Source organism: Xiphias gladius, chromosome 14 (assembly GCF_016859285.1).
Source record: "Xiphias gladius isolate SHS-SW01 ecotype Sanya breed wild chromosome 14, ASM1685928v1, whole genome shotgun sequence".
Lineage (NCBI taxonomy): Eukaryota > Metazoa > Chordata > Actinopteri > Istiophoriformes > Xiphiidae > Xiphias > Xiphias gladius.
The window spans coordinates 14,311,426-14,331,500 of record NC_053413.1 but is presented as its reverse complement, the minus strand read 5'-3'; the positions used below and the strand labels follow the sequence as shown (position 1 = coordinate 14,331,500).

General features: G+C 39.8%; 1 protein-coding gene across 1 annotated transcript in view; it reads left to right on the top strand.

Moving 5' to 3' along the window:
* eif2b3 (eukaryotic translation initiation factor 2B, subunit 3 gamma) overlaps positions 1–16,868 on the top strand; it is a 39,362-nt gene extending 22,494 nt beyond the window's left edge. Inside the window, exons 6-12 of the mRNA XM_040142693.1 lie at positions 2,810–2,899; positions 5,189–5,325; positions 5,651–5,841; positions 6,352–6,414; positions 6,665–6,813; positions 12,397–12,500; positions 16,632–16,868. Of these exons, the coding sequence (XP_039998627.1) occupies positions 2,810–2,899; positions 5,189–5,325; positions 5,651–5,841; positions 6,352–6,414; positions 6,665–6,813; positions 12,397–12,500; positions 16,632–16,684 (787 nt within the window). The 3' untranslated portion in view covers positions 16,685–16,868. The remainder of the gene's footprint in view (positions 1–2,809; positions 2,900–5,188; positions 5,326–5,650; positions 5,842–6,351; positions 6,415–6,664; positions 6,814–12,396; positions 12,501–16,631) is intronic.
* Positions 16,869–20,075: the final 3,207 nt, after the last annotated feature.

The window sequence follows — 20,075 nt, the reverse complement described above, 5'->3', positions numbered from 1 at the left end:
GTTAGTTGCAGCTGTGATTTTGGAGAAAATTGGTCTTTGACTGGTAGATTGGTTTAATAGGTATAGGACGTATAGTGTGACTGGCTGAGATGATGACTAATCACCACACCCTTTGGTTTGCCTTCTGCCTTCCTGAGCAATTTTCTGCATATCATGCAGCACCTATATGAACAAAAAATAACTAATGCACCTGGATACACCCTCAGTGTCCTTGCTTATTTGACCAAGTGATTACCCTTGTTTTTTTGTTATGAAAGAAAATCCTCAAGTCCTTCTCAATCCTCCTATGCCTTTTTTTTTTTCACAATTTTTAGGGGCACTTGTTCCTACCCCCGCTGTCGCTCTCATTCACTCTCTCACTCATTTAGACACACACAGACCTTGCCACAACCCAGTAAACCCGGCTCTTTCTCCTGCCTACCTGCAGGTGCCAAACAGTGATGTCACATGCTGGGTGTTCCCATAAATTCCACTTTAAGCCCACGATACACGCACACACAGTCAAACATCTACAAAATGTTGTACGAATAAATACATTTGACAAAGACCCACAGAGCGTGACTTTGTCCGAGCACGTGTGTTTATGATTTTGAATAAAATACGTTAACACAGATGAACACACACGTATTTTGATTTACGACTTTGAGCATCTGGTTGTAAAATATGTGTTACCAAGTTATCCTCCGGAGTCACTCTAGTTATACTAGAGCCTGGCGAAGAGAGGGAGAGTGTTTGGAAGAAGAGGAAAACAGAAATCTGGAAAAATGTAGAAAAGAGTTTTTGATGAAAGAGAGAGGAAGGAAGTCTGTGAAGGACAAGCAGAGGAAGAGAAAGAAATATTTAGAAAGATTTTTATTAAATTCTGTTACACTTTCTTTCATCATTCATTCATTCAATCCCATGCCAGTTATAATATCACAGCCTGGATTGTTGCAGATGTTTTATTTGATATTTATTAATTATTGCTAATTTCTCTGTACATGTTAAGAGGTGGTCCTAGTAAAGAAGAATTTTAAGCCTTTATAATGTACAATCTAGCTTTATAGCTTTATAAAGTGTTTTAAGAAATGTTCCACAACTTTTATTGTGGAAGTTTTCCAATCTTGGATATTAGCTGTAGGTACAGAAGCAGAAAATCATTCAAATACACCCACTATTGGCAGGGAAAAAATTACATTTTTTTCAATTACAATCAAATTTATCCAACCCTTTTTTTATATGTTTTATAACTTTATCACAGCTGGTTCCAACACTGGTGTTAACTAGTACTGATTACCTGCCAGTGCTGGTCTCTGTTAGCAAAGCAAAAGAAACCAGTACCAAAAGTAACAGGAACAGCAGAGGAACTGGTTAGCCCTGGCAAGTGTTTCTGTAACTCAATAATATGTATGTACAGACGGCTGAAAAATTAATAGAAAATCTTCTAAAAAGTAAGTGGAGAAACATAAAAAAAATGCACATGCTTCCATTCAGGACATGATGGGTCAGATGATCTGAATCGCATGCCATGTTCTTGTCAGTCACCAGATTTCAACCCAAGTGAACATCTACAACAGATTTTATAGAGCTCCAGAGACTTGTAGAATATATGTCAAGGAGCGATTTCTTAATAAGGTGTCCGAACACCTTATAAAGACTCAAATACTTTGGTGACACCCACAACATCCCCTCTCATAGTATTGGTCCAAGTAGCAGAAAGGAAAATTGTTGTAATTTTTTGTTTTCGCTACGGCCCAGATTGTCTGTACATAACATATTATTTCAGATTTTATTTTCCTGGCAGGCATTAGTTTCTATTCATTTAAGTGTGGAATAATAAATAACTTGCTCAGGTCTCAGCATCACTGTGAACAGTGAGCCTCATGTCTGCTTTTAATTTTTGTCAAAGTCACATTATTGTTGTGTGGTAATGAGACACAGACTTTTCAAATCAATTTGCTTTTACAACATGAAAAATCTAAATCACTAGAGCATGTTTTGAAAACTGGTTAGCGGTAATAGAAGGTATATGTGATTTGTAGTAAATGGGCTAAAACACGTAAAAGAAACAGCGCATCCTGCAGTTTTTATTATGTAATGATTGAAAGTGAAGAGGAAGAGGAGGATAGTTAGTCAGAGAGGATGAAGGGGTGAGGGTGGATTTGTTTATTGAACCCTGGAGGATGAAGTGGTTTTCTTTGGCTCTCGCTTCGTAAATGTCTCATGGTCAAACTCAACTGTGTGTCCATGTGTGAAGAAATGAGGGAATGAATGGGTGGGTGAGTGTGTGTCTGTGTGCATGTGACCCTCCAATCAACATAAACCTGTCCCATGGCAGCAGCTCTGTGGGGCGACATCTACAGTAGCTGACAGAAGACAATGGACAGATGTGACTGTTCTCTGACTTTTATGTCAGCCTATGGCTGTGTCTGGTTTTCATCAAATGTTCCTGTCCTATGTGCAAAGGGGAGGTCAATTAAAAGGGGGTTCAGTAAATGAGCAGTAAACATTAAACATAAAAACAGCAGATGATGAAGAGAATCAAAGCAAATTGGCTTTCAGTTAGCAGCCAGGGTTAAGCTGTTTGTCATGAAAGTGGTGCATATATGCAGTGGGACTCCACAAATGCGAATTCTGATATAATATTCTCATGTATCCATTTCAGTGAATTCCATTTTGTGTGTAAAATGTCATATAGAATATATTGACACAAATATTATTTTAATGCTGTGTGGGTTTTTGCAAAGTGCTATAGCTTGGTGAATCGGTGAAAGGATGATTTTGATATAATTTCACTCTCTGTCTCTGTGTTTGTCTCTTTTACCTGCAGACATCCCAGGATGCATATCAAAACAGGCCTAGTGGATGCTCACCTCTACTGTCTGAAAAAGGCAGTGGTGGACTTCCTGACAGAAAACAAGTGAGTTCTTCACTTATTTCTGACTATTAGCTAATTAATTAACATGTAAATAGAGAATTAGCTGTCCCACTTTGAATTTTAACCCTTTTTCTTAAATAATTTGAAAAATTACCAGTTTATGTCTATTGTGTGAGCAGTATTAACTAACAGGCTTTCAAGTGCAGACATACACCCACACAGTCACGTCGACATGAGCTAACATTCGGTGTTGAATCTTTAGTAAGTGTTAAACGTGGTTACATGGTGTGTAAGGCTTTGAAAGGTCCTGTTAGCAGGGTATTCTAGCGAGGTGTTAATTTGTTTTACCATGTGCCACCGAGGCAGGCTGTGAGGCCTTTAGCCTCTGAAGTGACGCAGTGTCACGGGGAGCCTTCTCCAGCTGCCCGCACTCCATATTACTGGGTACAATCTGAAAAAATCTATTTAATGTTTTGCACCAAGAACTGGTATTAGTGATGCCATAATGGTATTAAGGATCAGTGTAATGATACAGTCACCTTATTATTTGATTTGATTCACAGTACAGGGCTCACAGTTTGAGGGTCAGTTTCACTATTTTTACTTTCTTGGCCTTTCTTATAGATGCCAGTGGAACACGGACTTGCTCACCTTGGTTTACAAGCAGAGCCTTTCCTCCATAAAACTAAACTGGAGAATAAAAAATATCAGGATAAAAATGTCCTCGTATATATAAAGGACAGTCTTCTGAACTTGGTTGGGCTAACATTGTTCAAACAGCTTAATAATTTCAAAATCAAATGTGGTCAGTGCCGTTGAAATTACCGCCTTTGCACACTTACAGAGTAATGTAGGTAGCACATTGAAAGGCTGCTGATAAAAATATAATGCATGTTTGATAACAGCGGGACAGATGCACTCCAGACAAGGTTGCAAGCTTAGGAACAACATGATGCCAAACTTCTCAAATCAGGGTGGTGATGAGCCCTTACCGACATGTGTTGTCTGAAAATCTTTGGAAAGGGTCACATTGAAAGGTGAGTTCCAGGCTAAAAGTTAGATTGTGGAAATTTTTTAGTACCCATGGGTAAATTACAGCCATTTTAAATGGAGTGTGTCCTCACCATACCCGTTTTAGTTCACACATAAATAAATCTAAAGCCAAGCTAGCAAACATTTTTCCATTTTTCCACCTCTTTTTTGGTCAAGGCGAGGAGTACACTTGAATTGCCATAGAGATGTAGATGTAAATCTTACATCATTACATCACTAACGCACCCTCTACCGCCACCATATATAATCTCTCTTGTTAGATGACTCACTTCTTTCTTCAGCTGTTTTCTTGGACTTTTCTTTCACAGCTACTCTGTGTTTCTCTTCCTTTCTCTTCCATGCTCTCTCTCTGTCTCTTGCTCAAGGAGAGAAATGGACAGAGTAACTGTTGTTTTTCTCCTGTCATTCAGATGGAAATTCTAATCTCCCTTTAAAAGAAAGTAAGAGAGGGCAAGTGAAGAGGGGTGTGGGGTGGTGGAGAGGAACACTGAGCACAGCCCAGTGCAAAGAAGAGGAAAAAGAAATTAAGTTGGGGAAATTACCTTCAGATTTACATAGACTTGAAAGCGTGGTTCAACTTGTGCTTTTGTTTTAACAGTCCTCATGAGGAAGTGAGGTGCTAATTGTCAGTACATAGTTTTTGAAAAGCATACTTCTGACAGTGGCAATAGCTTTATTCTATGTTATTTATCATGTTTGTTAACTATCTAATGAATAAAAATGGTGATACTTAGCATTCTTTAACTTCTTTGCTATTACTGCATGTTCTTTACTATGTATTGACAATACAAATATACAGCTAATTTTATTGGTGCCTTCATGAGTGGTCAATTCTTATTAATCCTTAATCATATCACTTAGTAAATGACTGCCTTATCAACACAGTAGTGCACTACTGTGCTAGCCAAGCACTTGCCAAGGACATTACCTGTAAAGGAGGAACTGAATGCAGCAGAAGTTTTGATTCAAGTCAATGCAAGGTCACAGTAAATGCATAAATCATCTGAGCGGTCCTTTTCGTGTTTCGGATGCACAGCACCCAGTAAATTCTGAAAGTAGCTCACTTGCAGAGTTATTCAGTTATTTATTAACTAATTCTCTTGCTTTGTATAACATTTGTATACAACTTACCGTTTTCTCCACCTAGTGATTATTAGGAAGCCTGGCATTATCTACCATTGTCTTCCCTCCTCTCTGTGATACTGATAACTTTGTAGGTTGCTTCAAATTTGTGGCCTGTTTAGGTCTTGTTACATCTTTGCTTTTCTTTTATCGCAGGTCCATCTCATCAATCCGTGGTGAGTTGGTACCGTATTTGGTGCGAAAGCAGTTTTCCAAAACAACCGACAGTCAGAAAATCAAAGACGACGCAGAGGATCAGAACCAGAAAACAAACGACTGCTCTACAAACCATGGTCAGTGTTTACACTGACGCATCACTACTTCATACATCAACATCAGAGGGAAAACAACAGTCAACAGCCACAGCACTGTAACATATTTAAAACAGCTGTGGATCTTATTCATAAGCCATCAGCAAGGAGAACATCTAGGTCTGGCTTTTGCTGTAAATAAACACTGACATAGACCTTGAAACAAGATGATAAAAACGGACACCTCGGCCCATCTCAAGGCATGCAAAATCCCCCCAAAAAGCATGTATGTATCATCACTTTTACTCCTAACTCTGTAACTCTGCTGTACCTGCTTCCCTTCCTGTCTCTTTTTTTTTACATCCAGAGCTCCTCATCTCATCACGGGATGAGCCTCTCCTCCAGCTGGCCCAGGAGCGCTCCTGTTGGAACGACCATCACGGTGACATGAGCGAGGCGTACCATGGGGGAAAGCTGCGCTGCTATGTTCACATTATGGACCAGGGCCTGTGCTACCGCGTCAGCACTCTAGCTGCTTACATAGAGGCAAACCGACTGGTGAGTAAAACATTAGCCTGCTCCATTGAGGATGTTTTATACATACTATGTACATATCTCTTTATATGTACATGGTCCTCTATAGATTTGTTTCTCATAAATTCAAACACATGTTTTGCACATTTTGTATATATGCTGTAATTACATTGCATTATTTCTCTCCAGTACCCTTATATCCCTGTCTTTTTTTCTTAGTTTTCGCTGTTTTTATATTGCACAAAAATCTTTTCTGCTGCTGATATTACTACTCTGATTATGAAAGTTCATTCTTAACCTTGGAAACAGTAGTTTAACACAAAAAAAATTTAATGGTCTCATGGAGCTTTCAACTGCATATTCTGGTCAGATGAAATACTACTACTCCTGTTTTTCAACTTTATTTTGAATGTTGTATACTTGTCCCGATGGCCCGTTTGCATCAGAGGGATTGTTAAAAATTTAATCAATCTTTCAGTATTTAATTTTGCTGTTCTTCCGCAGGCTTTTAATCTCATGTCTTCTCCCTACTAGGCCCCAAAGCTGTTTGAGGAGCCAGCAGTCCATCCATCTGCTGTCATCTCTGAGAGATGTCAGGTAAGAATAATTTATTAAAAGTATCATTGGTCAGTACAATAGCCATAATTTGTTCAGATTTCAGTCATCTTACATTTTCTTCTTAGTTAGTAATTTTACTTATTGTTCTCAATTTATCTCTTTTTAGCTCCCTCACCATTATCTCTCTCAGCATGTAATTTACACGGAATAATCATCGTAGAGGCCTTTTGTACGTAACTCTGTCTGACTAATTTTTCTGTTTTTGTGTGCGTGTTTGCTCTGCCCTCAGATGGGATCAGACAGTATCATTGGAGCTCTGTGCCAGGTAGCAGATAAGACTTCCATAAAGAGGTCCACTATTGGAAACTCCACCACTGTGAAAGAGAAGGTCAAAGTCACCAACTCTGTCATCATGCACGGGGTTACCATCGAGGAGGGGTGAGAACACACACATCTCTACAAAACACACACATGCACACACTCGTTGATGACATGTACTTTGAAGTGCTTTTGCGAACACATTAATTTATCCTTAAAAAGAATTTCACCTTCGAGGCATGTTTATGAATTTGTGTTTGAATAGTCTCGTCAGCTTTTTGCAAGTGTGCAGTTAGTACATGCATACTGTGTGTGACAAAGTGGTGATTAGTAAGCAAAAATTTCAAAATAAAATGACTCATGTTATGTTGTCAGCAATGACCATATTTAATCTTTTTTTTCCCCTGCCTCTGTGAACACTGTTTGGTTTTTACGAATGAAAGCAGTGGTAGCCTAGGACTTCATTCACTGCATATCTTTCCATTGAATTTTCTAGGGGCTGCCATGTGAATATATATATATATTGTGTGTGTGTGTGTGTGTGTGTGTGTGTGTGTGTGTGTGTGTGTGTGTGTGTGTGTGTGTGTGTGTGTGTGTGTGTGTGTGTGTGTGTGTGTAAGGCAGATGCTTGTGCACGTGTGTGTCCGTTGATGGGAGGTGTAACAGGTTTTGTTTTCTGAGCTCTATGGGGTTGAACAGGGATCGCTGAGTTAACAATGAATGTATTGGTGTGCAACCAGCCAGAGACCGGTTCCAAACAAACACAGAGCTGGTGAGGAGAAACACACAACATCAGTATATTTCATTTAGCCACTAATTTACTCACCTATACCCAGAATCCCACTGGTTATGGAATTTGTGGACTCGTGTGGTTTTGAAAGGTGTTTTCCAAGCATCAAAAGCCTGGACTTTTTGGTAAATTCTCTTAGAAAGTTAAGTAGCTCTGAAATTATTTATTGATCTGTTACATCAGTACCAGCTAATTAAATTCCAAAAAATGTATCTGTTTCTATTTTGATAATCTATTAACTCATTTATTAAGTTAATAACATATAGTCCCTCCCCCCCTTTTCTAACCATTTCCATTATTCCCCTCTGTCTGACAGTATTGCATATATTCTTTATCAGCTTTTTCCAGCACTTCATTGAAGCTATATGATGTTTACAGAGAAATATTCAAACTTAAGACTTTGTTTGTTTGTTTTTTGGTTTTTTTTAATTGCTTCACCATCAAATGGAAATATTCCTGAGGTTTTGTAAAACATTTTGTACACAGTTGCCCAAAAGTCAAGCCTACTTTAGACCGAAGTTTGGCTGTACAGTGTGAGTTTGTAATGACAGGCTCACCAGCAGGTCAGTGTGGTTACATCTTAACAAATGTAACGATTTGCTTGCCGTTTTCCGTCTAATACTGTTTGACACCATTTACAACAAAAAACAGAAACTACCAAAGGATGTCCTTAAAGTTGTACAAATGTGCTGCTTTTCTTCTCAGACCTCAGCAGTAGAAGATTTACATAATTGGAACATTTTTTTTAAAACTGAACTATCAACTCAGTGAACCAGATAAGTATAATAATTCCAGCTTTATTGAGGAAACTCAGAGGGTCAATGCAGGACATGGCAGATATTGTAATTGCCACATTATGATTTCACCCGGGGAGGGCAAAAAAAAGCTGGTCTGAGTAGTGATGCTTCATGATTACTAGCATTACACCACATCAGGATTGATGTGCAGTAATGACTCAACTGTAGCCAACAGTTTAGGTGGTCAAAATTGACTGCTTTGTTGCAACAAAAGAGGACTTGTACAGAGACCGCCAGTAGCTACTGTAGAATTAGCATGTAGATTGATCTGCTCAGTCTCTTAGCCAGAAACTCTGGTGGAAAGAGAATTTAATGCACTCATTCAAAGGCTCCTTTTCTTTTATCTCGATTTCTTACTCCTCCCTCTCTTTTCTTTCCATCAAGGCCTCAACACCATCTCTCTCCTCTCTTGCTCTCCTCTCTTTCCGTCTCTTTCCATCTCTTCTTAAGCCTTTCAGGGACCCCAGCCAGCCAACATGGGGACCCTCATCATGCCCATGTAGGTGCATGCACAAAGGCATGAAAGAATGAGAGAGACGGGAGAAGGGAAGAAAGAGGAGAGGGGAAAGCAAGCTAGTACGCTATAAAGAAATTGCAATTCTTTCTTTTCTTTCTTTGAGGACATAAGAAGGAAGGAGAAAGAAGGAAAGAAAGAGCCAGTATGAGGGGATTAGCAGACCCCGGCCATGTCGCAGAAACCCCTCACATTTCTAGTTTCTTTGTTTGGAGCTGACCAGAGCTTGTTGACAAAGCGCTGCGTGTTTGGGAAGGGGGATAGTAGGGGTCAACTTTACAGGGGGGTTGGCACAGAAGGGGGGGTTGACGTGTGTGTGAGAGAGAGAGGGAGGATGGGGGGGTCATGGCAAGGAGGAGCCCTGGTGTTAGTAATTAGTGGTGTTTCAGCTCCGAAGCTTCTTTGGTGGTCTCTCTCTCTCCCTCTCTCTCTAATGTTACAAAACTCTGAATCTTGTAATCTCCCATCACCATCTACCACCACCACCACCTCCTGGGTAGTCACTGACATACACGCACGCATGCACACACGCATGCAAACACACGCGCACACACACACACACTCTTTTCTCCCTCTCCCTCCAGGCCTAACCACCTGAATAGAATGGGCCAATACAAACCTGCCTGTGTGTGAGGTGCAGAGGGCCAAGTGTGTGTGCGTCACTGCCTGGGCAAGATCAACATGTGTTCTCCAGCGGCCTCCCCAAGCTACTGAAACACACACACACACACACACATTCTCTAACCCACACACACCTACACATACACGCCCTCCACAATTAGTCGACACAGGACACACAAGACTGTCTGTGTCTCCTCTCCAAGAATTTTATGGTGATGGTTTGGCTGAATGTGAGCGTGCATGGTGGGTTGGCACTGCCAGCTCAGGTGGGACTGCAGCACAGGGCCAACAATGCCTTGACATACACACATACACACATACACACACACACACACACACAGACACACATGCACACCCAGCATAGCCTGCTGTTCTTTAAAATACACTACCGGTCCAAAGTTTTAGAACACCACCATTTTTCCATTTTTTTATTGAAATGTAAGCAACTCAAGTCCAGTGCCCAAGGTAAAAAAACAAAAAAAATTAAGATTAAGAAATTGGTTAATTTACAGCTTTCCTGCAGCAGTGGAAGTGAATGAAGCTTTGAAAGTTAATGCAAACAATTCCTACAGGTGCTCAAACTTTTTTTGATTACTTAAAAACCGTCTGCCTGTATAAAGGCAGTGCAGGAACAAACTGTGTTACTAAAACCTCTGATGTATTATTAGGACAATACTGTACTGCAGGAAGTAGTACTGTATATTGTTGTTAGAATGGTGAAAAAAAGGCAAATAACAAAGGAAGACAGACTGGTTGGTCAGGGGTTCATCCTACAGCAAGATAATGACCCGAAATATTAGAAGAAAAGAACCAGACGGTGGCTTCACATGATAGAAGACCAGCAGTCTCCAGACTTAAACCTCATGGAGCTGGAACTGGACAGAAGGTGAAAGCAAAGAAGACAAAAAGTGCAACACATTTGTGGGAATTTCCGCAACGGTGTTGAAATAAACTTTCGGAATTGTATTTGATTTCCATTGTAGAAAGAACACCACGAATGTTTTCAGTTACTGAATGAGTCACAAATTTAAATGAAATTTAGTTCAACAAGAAGATTCCATGATACCTTTTTAAAAAAATCTCCAATTGTTCATTTTCAATTCAGTTCAATTCAATTCAGTTTTATTTATATAGCGCCAAATTATAACAGAGGTCATCTCAGGGCACTTTTCATATAGAGCAGATCTAGACCGTATTCTTTATAGTTATATTTACAGAGACCCAACATTCCCCCTTGAGCAAGCATTTGGTGAAAGTGGCAAGGAAAAACTTCCTTTTAACAGGTTGAAACCTTGAACAGAACCTGGTTTATGGTGGGCGGCCGTCTGCCTCAACCTGCTGGGTTGGGAGGAGGGGGGTGTAGAGAACATAGCACAGTACAGGTACAACATAAACATGTATAATAATAATGAGACATAATAAAACTAATAATTATAATAATAGGGCTAATAATAAGACTAGTAAAACTAAACATAATCATAACAATAATAATCATAATCATCATAATTGAAGCAGTGCGTGTTGAGCAGAATCATGTGGGCAGTAGGTGGTTTGCAGTCACAGATCCAGACTCCACAGCACCAGGGGCAGAAATACCTGCAGAAAGCGACAGGAGGAGAGAGGAGAGAAAGCATAAAACTACGGGAGAGAGAAGACGTCACATTAGTAATGAGAACTGATGCAATATGAATGCGTACAGATGGGGAGAAGAGGAGGAGAGAGGAGCTTGGTGCATCATGGGAAGGGTACTATGAGCTCTTTAAGATATGATGGTGCCTGACCATTAAGGGTTTTGTAGGTGAGGAGGAGGATTTTAAATTCTATTCTTGATTTCACATGGAGCCAATGCAGAGAAGCTAACACGTGATAAATATGATCCTTTTTCCTAATTCCTGTCAGTACTCGTTTGTGCAGCATTCTGGATCAGCTGGAGAGTATTTAAAGATTTGTTGGGACAGCCTAGTAATGAAGAATTGTAATAATCCAGCCTACCAACAAAAGCATGGACTAGTTTTTCTGCGTCTTTTTGAGAGAGGATGTGCCTGATGTTTGCAATGTTACGTAGGTGAAAAAAGGCAGTCCTTTTGTTCAATGCTTTAATTTCAGAAATACTGAGACGTTGAATTGTGTAAATTTAAATAACAGCTGGGAAAATGGAGGTGTTCTGAAACTTTTGACCAGAAGTGTATATGCTAATGACATGTAATTAAGTTCAGTTGATTGGATATGTTTGAGTGTTTGGAGGTAGTGTGAGGATGCTTGATGGGGAAACAGGCTGAATGACTCCACTGACAGTTTGACCTCTTGCATGGCACTCACTCCACAACTGTGCAATTGGAGAAGGTTAGCAGCGAACAGTGGAAAGCCGTGGTGGTAATGGGCAGCTCCCGGTATGAATGTTCGTGGCCGCGTGTGTGTGTGTGTGTGTGTGTTTGTGTGTGTGTGTGTGTATGTGTGTGTGTGTGTGTGTGTGTGTGTGCGCATAAGCTCCAGAGAAGAAAACAGAATGTGAACCATGTTCAAATCTCCAGGGTAGCCTGAAGAGCAAACAGAAAATGTTTCAACACTACGAAACCTATCCCAGCAAAATATTAATCTTTAATTACTCAAGAGTTAGTAAACTATCACTTGGTAACAGAAATTAGCCACTGGCTCACCTCTTGCAGGGTACTAACCCAAGGTTTAGGGATCCCTTAAGGGAATATTAATAATCTGTTGATTATTCTTAATTATCATAAAATTGATTCAACACATTTCTACAACAGTTTCAACAAACCGTAAACATTTACTGCATGTATTGCTGCATAAGTTTCGGTTAGTTGTACATAATAAACTTGCAATAATGTTACCTTTAGATTGGTTTCCAACCTTTTTCACTTGTGACCCCTTAAAATGAAGCAAATGAGGCCACACCCATTTGCAGTATAAGAAGAATATGATTCATGTAATATGTGCGTGTGTGTTTGTGTGTTATTTTTCAGGTGTAATATCCAGGGCAGTGTGATCTGCAGCAATGCTGTTATCGGCCGAGGAGCAGACCTCAAATACTGTCTGGTGGGAAATGGACAGCGGATCGAACCAGAGTGTGAGGCTAACACGTATACATAAACACACATACACACACTTAAAAAAATAACCTAAAAATATGGTAATTAACTCTTACTTTAAGCTGTTGATCTTGTCTGGTATTTCATTTCTTCCCACTGTAACTGTGGCTACATTTTAGCATTTTATGCATTCAAATGAAATTGGCTATTTTGCATCCCCAACTTAAATCGACTGAAAACTTTGTTCTAGGGATACAAAACTTCAAAAGACGAAGATACTGAAAGAAAGGGCAGCATAAACACAGATTGGAAAAAATAACAAAAAAACCTTACAATGTATCACCCCCCAATACAACAACTTTGCAAATAAATGCTATCTATTAAAGTTTGTAATGTCCAGGTTTGTTGTTGCTGTTATTTTTTCCACCCTAAGGACTTCTCTCTAAGGTGTTAACGTATGTGTGTGGTATCTGTAAGTGCCAAGCGTTGGAGCCAACTAGGAAAGTTTCCTAATTCTGAAGTCTGTGTGATAGAGAGATTTGTCAGAGTTTTTTTATTTTTTATTTCCTTAATCCTCTTGTCCCCAAACCTAGCTGCGTGGATGTGTGTGTGTGTGTGTATGTGTGTGTGTCTGTGTGTGTCTGTGTCTGTGTGTCACATTGATGGAGAGGTTAGAGAGCAGGGCCAGAACAGGACCACCCGGAATTCAACAGCAGCAGCCTCCAGCCACGTTCAATGCGCACACACACACACGCACACATACTCACGCACCTATAGAGAAAGAGGGAGCAAGCTCGGCTACCAGACTGAGCAGCCTAATTGAGTGAGCCACAGGGTGCTCTAAGTAACAACAGTGTGAATTTGAGCTAAAGTCGCCCAAAAATATTTGAAACAGTTGAGACTTTCTGGAGCATCCAGTGAGCGATCATTGCAAAGAAACTCATCTGGCCTCAGCTTTTTTTGGCAGAATCTTTCGTACTAGACAGCACCAAGCTGCTAACATTATGTTACTGAACACTGGAAACTTGGACCCCTAGCTGCATAATTGTTTTGGATAAACTGTATAGCCAAAGTTCAGTCACACAATAGTAAATTTTTCAGCCTTTGTTTCTCTGAGGGAGTGTAAATTTCTTGATGTGTCTCTTGTTGTCTGTCTTACATAAACATGTCACACACAAATACACTGTTCTTTTAATGTATTTTTTCTCCCTTTGATTATTATTTTATAAAAATCCTTATGTTGTCTTCAATAGTGATTTTAAAAGGGTTGTACTGTATATAGTTAAGTTAAGTCAAGTTTTCCTAAAATAGCCCCAAATCTAAAGTTTTTGCAGGCTTCACAGTATGTGCAGAACACAACACCTTATTTTTTTAATCTTTTCATTCAATTTGGACAGAGAAAAACTCTATCAGGAGATCAAAACTGGGCAAGGAGCAATGAGGAATGACCCTTCTTCCATTACTCAAGAGGGGATATAACCTTAGAGCTTCTTGAATCATTATTATAAATAACTGGCGCGTTACATTTCTGGCATATATAGACACACATGTGGTGGATATTAAAATCCATTTCACCCTGAGCAGAATAAGAAAAAAAAAAGGACAAACCTGAAACATACAAGTTTTTATCTTTTCCTCATCTTTTCTCATAATCTTGGGCCATAGACGCACTTGCGTAGCATATGTCATGTGTCTGCAGAATATACTAATACACAACTTGTTAAACTGTCCTTGTCAGCAAACGAGAGCAATAAGGAGTGATGCAATTTCTGTAATAATTATAAAACCCCCTTTACTATATTGTACTGTAAGAAAAAGAACATTGTCTATTGCCACCCAATCTTACTTGCTGACCATAGGCTGCTAAAGACATTACACACCCATTCTACTGCTGAAGCTGTTAGCAGCTAAGGACCACCCTGACAGTTGGCCTCACACTCACTCACACACAGATAAAGTACACACATGCAGGTCTATCAGGTGTTGATATTTAAAAGATACATACCCAACCTCTGGCTGCTTTGACAAATGCACACACGCATGCATTTATACTACAGCAGGCATACATGGACACACCATTTCTCCATCCATCTACCTTAAAGATCACACCATTCTCTGATCTAATGGTGCATCCTGGTACAATCTAAGTGTTTACCTGACATTTTTAACTATATTTGGTCAGAATAAGCACTTCAAAGACAAGTCAGAATCTTGTTTATGAACATATGGCTATTTTCTGTCATTAATTTGTATATGTAAATACATATGGTCTTAATTCATATAAAGACTCTGTTACACAGTCACTGACAAATCAAAGGGCCCAGATTGAGTAGCTTTTCCTCCCTTTCTCTCTAGTCACTCCCTCTCCTTCCCTCTCTCCTTCCCTCTCCTGCTGTCCCATGCACCATTTGTCCTGCCCCCCACACACACAGCAGAGGATAAACTGGTTCTGAGCAACAGATTCCTTCACACTAAAACCTGTCTGTGTGGATGGAACATTGCTCTCTGCCACCATTTGCTTTGGATCAGTACTGGTGCTCGGGGATGGAGGGATATAGGGAGGAGTCGTGGCTGCTCTCCTCATGCAGAACTGGGCTGGGGTTGAGGAAGACAGTGAGAAAATGCTGGCAGACTTAGTTTCAAGCATCATCTATTTCTTGTAGCGAGGTTCAGGTAGTGGTCAGCGTGACCTAATATTTACCACACTGAAGATTCTGGGAGTGGTCTCAAGGAAATGAAAGGACCATACGGGGGGTATGCATGTCGTAGCCCATTAACTACAAATTGTATATAGTTATCTATTTCCAAACTCCCAGGCAACCTTTGTTTTCCATTTATTTCAGTGTGGTATCAAAGTTAATGCGTAGAAATGACTCAATGGCTATTCCTTTACAGTAAAAATTTCATTGCTTTTACATTCTTGGCAAAAGCGATTTAATCTGCGTGCGATAATAAAATTGTCAGCAAAGGACTATGACAAAAACTCTCCCTGTTGATGTACTTGACGAAACCCCAACGTCCAGGAGTTAAGTCACCTGCTAAACAACAGTTTTTTAATGCCAGAAACCATCACATTTTGCAAGATAATTTGGACCACATCCATGCTTGATAATTATTTATCTTGTAGGTTTTATTATCTGATTGCTCAGCCTGCGAATGCAGTGCTGTTTGGCTGCCAGCTCTCAAATCTTGAACACCATGGTACACTTTGTCAGCAATAAAGTATACATGGAGTTTTCTTGTAAACAGCCATGTTAACATTCAGTGTTTCTCAATAAAATTCGCTATGTATCATGGAGGAATCATTTTCTGAATATTGTAAATCACACATTGTTTACATCCATGTTTGATACCTCGTTGTCTTCTTCTTCTCTTCGTTTGCGGGCTCATCGCTGTTTATTGTCACAGCAAATACTTCATATGGTATCTTTAATGCGATAAAAAATGCAAAACCAGAGTTATGGTCTTTTCCCCTACAACAACAGTATATACGTTGTGTTCCTAAAAGATGAATAGGGTACACCACATCCGGAAATGTCATCATAAACTTGTTGTGTTGTAACTATTATCTGGGTAGGGTCAGATTTATTTATTTATTATTTTTCTTGGTGCTTTTTTTCAGTGTTACCTGAGTCAGCTATGCAGCCACTGATCAGCTGATTTTTTTTATTTTTTTAACACTATGTGTATATTTTTGCTACATATATGTTTTTATTTTATGTGTACATCCAAGAGCCACATCCAAGACAAAATTTCCATTGGCTTGCTTAGTGAAAAGTGCTGTTTATTAATTGTGATTGCTGTATTTATTTTTATATCCACGAATAGGGTGTCTAATGAAAGTTATTAGCTTTTTTTGACCTGTCTAATTTTGAAATGGGACCATGTATCGTAGCAGGAAATTATAAAATTTGTTGTTGGACCAAGGTAAAGACAGAATTAACCTTTGTCAACAAAACGCATATGCAGCATGTTGAAACTGTCACTTGACTGCCATGCATTTTTGAGTTGATATGAAGGATCTTCCAGCTTTTTCATCCCTTAGAAAACCATGAAAATTTTCTTTGAGTTCAGTTCAGAACACAAAGATTACCAGAGTAGAATCTCCCCCTGCCTTTGATATGATCTTTTCCTTTCTGTCGGTTTATAAATTTCTTTCTCATCTCCAGCTGAAAGGACTAACGAGGTCATCGTTGGGATGGACCAGCTGATGGAGATCTAGCTCCCGAGGGGAAGGAGTGGCATCACCTTATTAACCAATCAGAGAGCAGCAAAACACAGAGGACAACTAATTAATCGGCTCACCGACCAATCAGAAGCCTGGATGCTGCCTGAAGGATCGACTCTCCCACCACTAGGCTTTTTTGTACATTGTGTCCAAATAAACACAGGTCTGCTTAAACTCATGAATCAGTTTGTTGGAGTCTTTCTTTATGTTCATCAGATCTTTGTAATTGTTTTACCACACTAGTTATTATCAGATTATTACCGTCTCCTGATAGCAGGACTCAGTCTACCCTGTTATGGAGGGAGGAGCACAGGCTCGTACATGTTTGAATGTGCATGGGTGTTTACATGTGCACACTGTGCAGCTGTAAAGACCAGAGATGTAGAGAAAAGCAGTGGGAGGGTTGACCACAATGGTGTGGGGGTTAAGTTTATTTGTACACAGAAATGGTGTATGTGTAGGCCCTGGACCACCCAGCTTGATCCTGTATCAGTTAACACTGACACCCCACCCTCACACACAAACACAGCGGAGGAGGAAACTGACTCGCGCCTGACTCTTTTCTCTCTCTTTTTTCCTCCTCTTCTTTCCCTTTGCTGTCACAGGATTTATTGCATTCCCTCAGTAGAGCGTTGCTTAAATTACAGGTTTGAAGTTCCTTAGTCACAAAAGAAGATGAGGACAGGGATGTCTGTGGGGGTGCTTTGTGTGTACATGAGTGTGTGATCTACTGTCCTGTGCTTCCTATTGTGTCTGTGGTCGTGCAGGAGTCATTTAGATTGTCTCCTGATCATGTGATATTGTGTGTGTGTGTGTGTGTGTGTGGAAGAGAAATAGATGTTGTGTTTTCTTCCATCTCTACTGTAGTTTAGATGTGCATGTTAGTCTGACTTATGGACATGTTTTTATGATTATTACCCCCCCCCCCCCCCCCGAAATAAAATCACAATTACTAATGTGGCTTTAAGTTATAATTTATATTTTTTAATTACTCTGGCACAGAACCTGTAACATTGTCAGATGTAGTATAACGTTTAAGACTTATCAATTACAGCTTTGTTGATGACTTTAATGAAGTTTACATCTGTGTTACAAAGACATGGGCTTTTACTGGTTAACCTATGCTCGAGACTCAAATTCAGGATATTTCAGCCTCTGCTGCACCAATTGACTATGTTTTTTTTTTTTCATTTATCTTTCCCATAAAAGTCCCCCAACTTTACTGACGTGAAATAATAAATCACTGGAGAACCCCTTTAAGCTTCAGCAAAATAGCAGGGCATCAACTGCCATGCTTGTTATATCCAACGTGTCCCAGTTCCAAACTACATTCTAAATCCAAGCAGATTTTTGAGTATATATTGCATTCACATAAGGTAAACTCAAGCCAGACAGTAGCCTATGCATACTAAATATGGTCAACTTTTGAGTGTGCTGTAGATGTACACTTTTCTCCCACAATGCAATGCACTAATGAAATGGTGGAGCGGCTCACAGCAGGCAAAAATGAAAACAGTTTAACAGTGACACAACTCCAGGAAGGTCTTGGAAACATCATTGGAAAGTGTCGTTCCAAAGTCACAGTTTCAGCGACACGTGACATTGGCCAGTAACTTTGCCTCATAGTTGTTTGTATCTCGATGTGGCGCAAATTGAAATTCCATCAACCCACCTGATGTCTGACACTCAAAAAAACATTGTAACTTTAACAACTTAGAAAAGATCAGAGATTTCAGCTTGCAGCTACAGGATGTAATGCAAAATAAGGAGGCGCACTTTAATGTGACTTGTTCCTTTACGAGAATACATCCCATAGATGCAGGTCGCCGGCTGAAAAGATGAAGTGCTTAAGAAACAGTAGTATTCTTTATATGTCCTTTTTCGGCCCCACCACAGAATTGTCTTCCCTCTGTGTTTACTTTAGATGTGGCTTTAGCCCACAGACTGCAATACTTCATAGTTCAGTACTTTTCCATGCCTTTTCTTACCTGTGTTTACTGTGAGCAACTCCTGTCACATTGTTTAGTTTTCAGTTACAAATTGAATTCAGGTTTTTATTGGAAAAAAAACTTGAAACTTGAAAATGTAGAGCTTGTAACTTACCTCGCCCTTTGTAGTAACATCCTTGTAGTTGTTTTCCATTGAGTACTACATATGCAGATTTTTATTTTTCATCTTTTCACTACCACGGTAATTCCCATTTATAAAGTAGTCAAAGACTGAGGCACAGTGAGCCTGTCATTCAAGTAATTTGGCACTTATTCATATCTGGGTTGGAACGTGTTGTAGCAGTTTCCTCACTCCACACGAGTGCCTAGATGTGAAGGTAAAAGACTAAATTTGCCACCTGAGTTTTGAGTTAAAAAACATGAAAACCACACTTAAAGTTCACTTTGTCCATGCTCTTTGTCTTGGCTATGTTAACCTCTTTAGTGGTCTCACACTCTGACCTCTTTCTTCAACCACATGATGAGATCTGGCAGCCGGGCGTGTTTGGGTAGAGGTTTGTATATTTATACAGAGACCCCGGAGTCCCCTCAATACAACACCGCCATGGCTGAGCCCGCCTTCCAGCACATGTGTGTGTTCGCTCCTGTATCTGCACGCATGTGTGCAGGCTTACCTGTGTGTGACTGTTGTTAATCCTCTGTCGTACAAACTAATCAGTGCCGTCTAACACCCCTGTGAGCTAACGCATGCATGCATGCGTTTGCACACATGCGTGCACAAATGTGCTTGTTTGCTTTGCAGATCTGGAGATCAGATGTCGAGCCACAGATCTTATATCAGCCGTCTGTTGGTCTTTGGTTTTGTCGCCTTGTGGAACTTTCTGAGCTCTCTACAGAAGATTTTCATCTAATTATGCATCCTAAACAAATCCATCTTGCACCAGAGAGAAGGGAGGTGATCTGTAAAATAAAACATGTTCATGCACAAATTGTTATCAGTTACCCATTTCGCTGACCGCACATTTGTCCACAAGATTTGTTTTAACAAGGATGAAATCTGGCATATTAATAAATGAAGAAGCACGTCCACATCTGCAGTGACATTTTAAAACTTGCTTTATTTTAAGTCAAAATATGAACTTTCGAGCTTTAAGATCAGTTTCAATTGCACACCTCTATAGTGTGTGTTCGTGCCTTGTTCTTGTGTGCAAAACGTATTTTTTTTTAGCCTGTGTGCAGAGGGGGTCATGAAGAAAATATTTAGGACATTATTTTCATAGAGGTTGACAGGAGTTTGGATATTGTGTGGTTTGTTCACATCAGTTTTTTTTTTTTTTTTTTTTTCTCCCTCCAGAGTCTGGGAAAGGACCCAGAGCTGGTCGGGGAAAATTCAAATGGCTGTCAACATTTGATGCTTTTAGTCATGATGACACTTC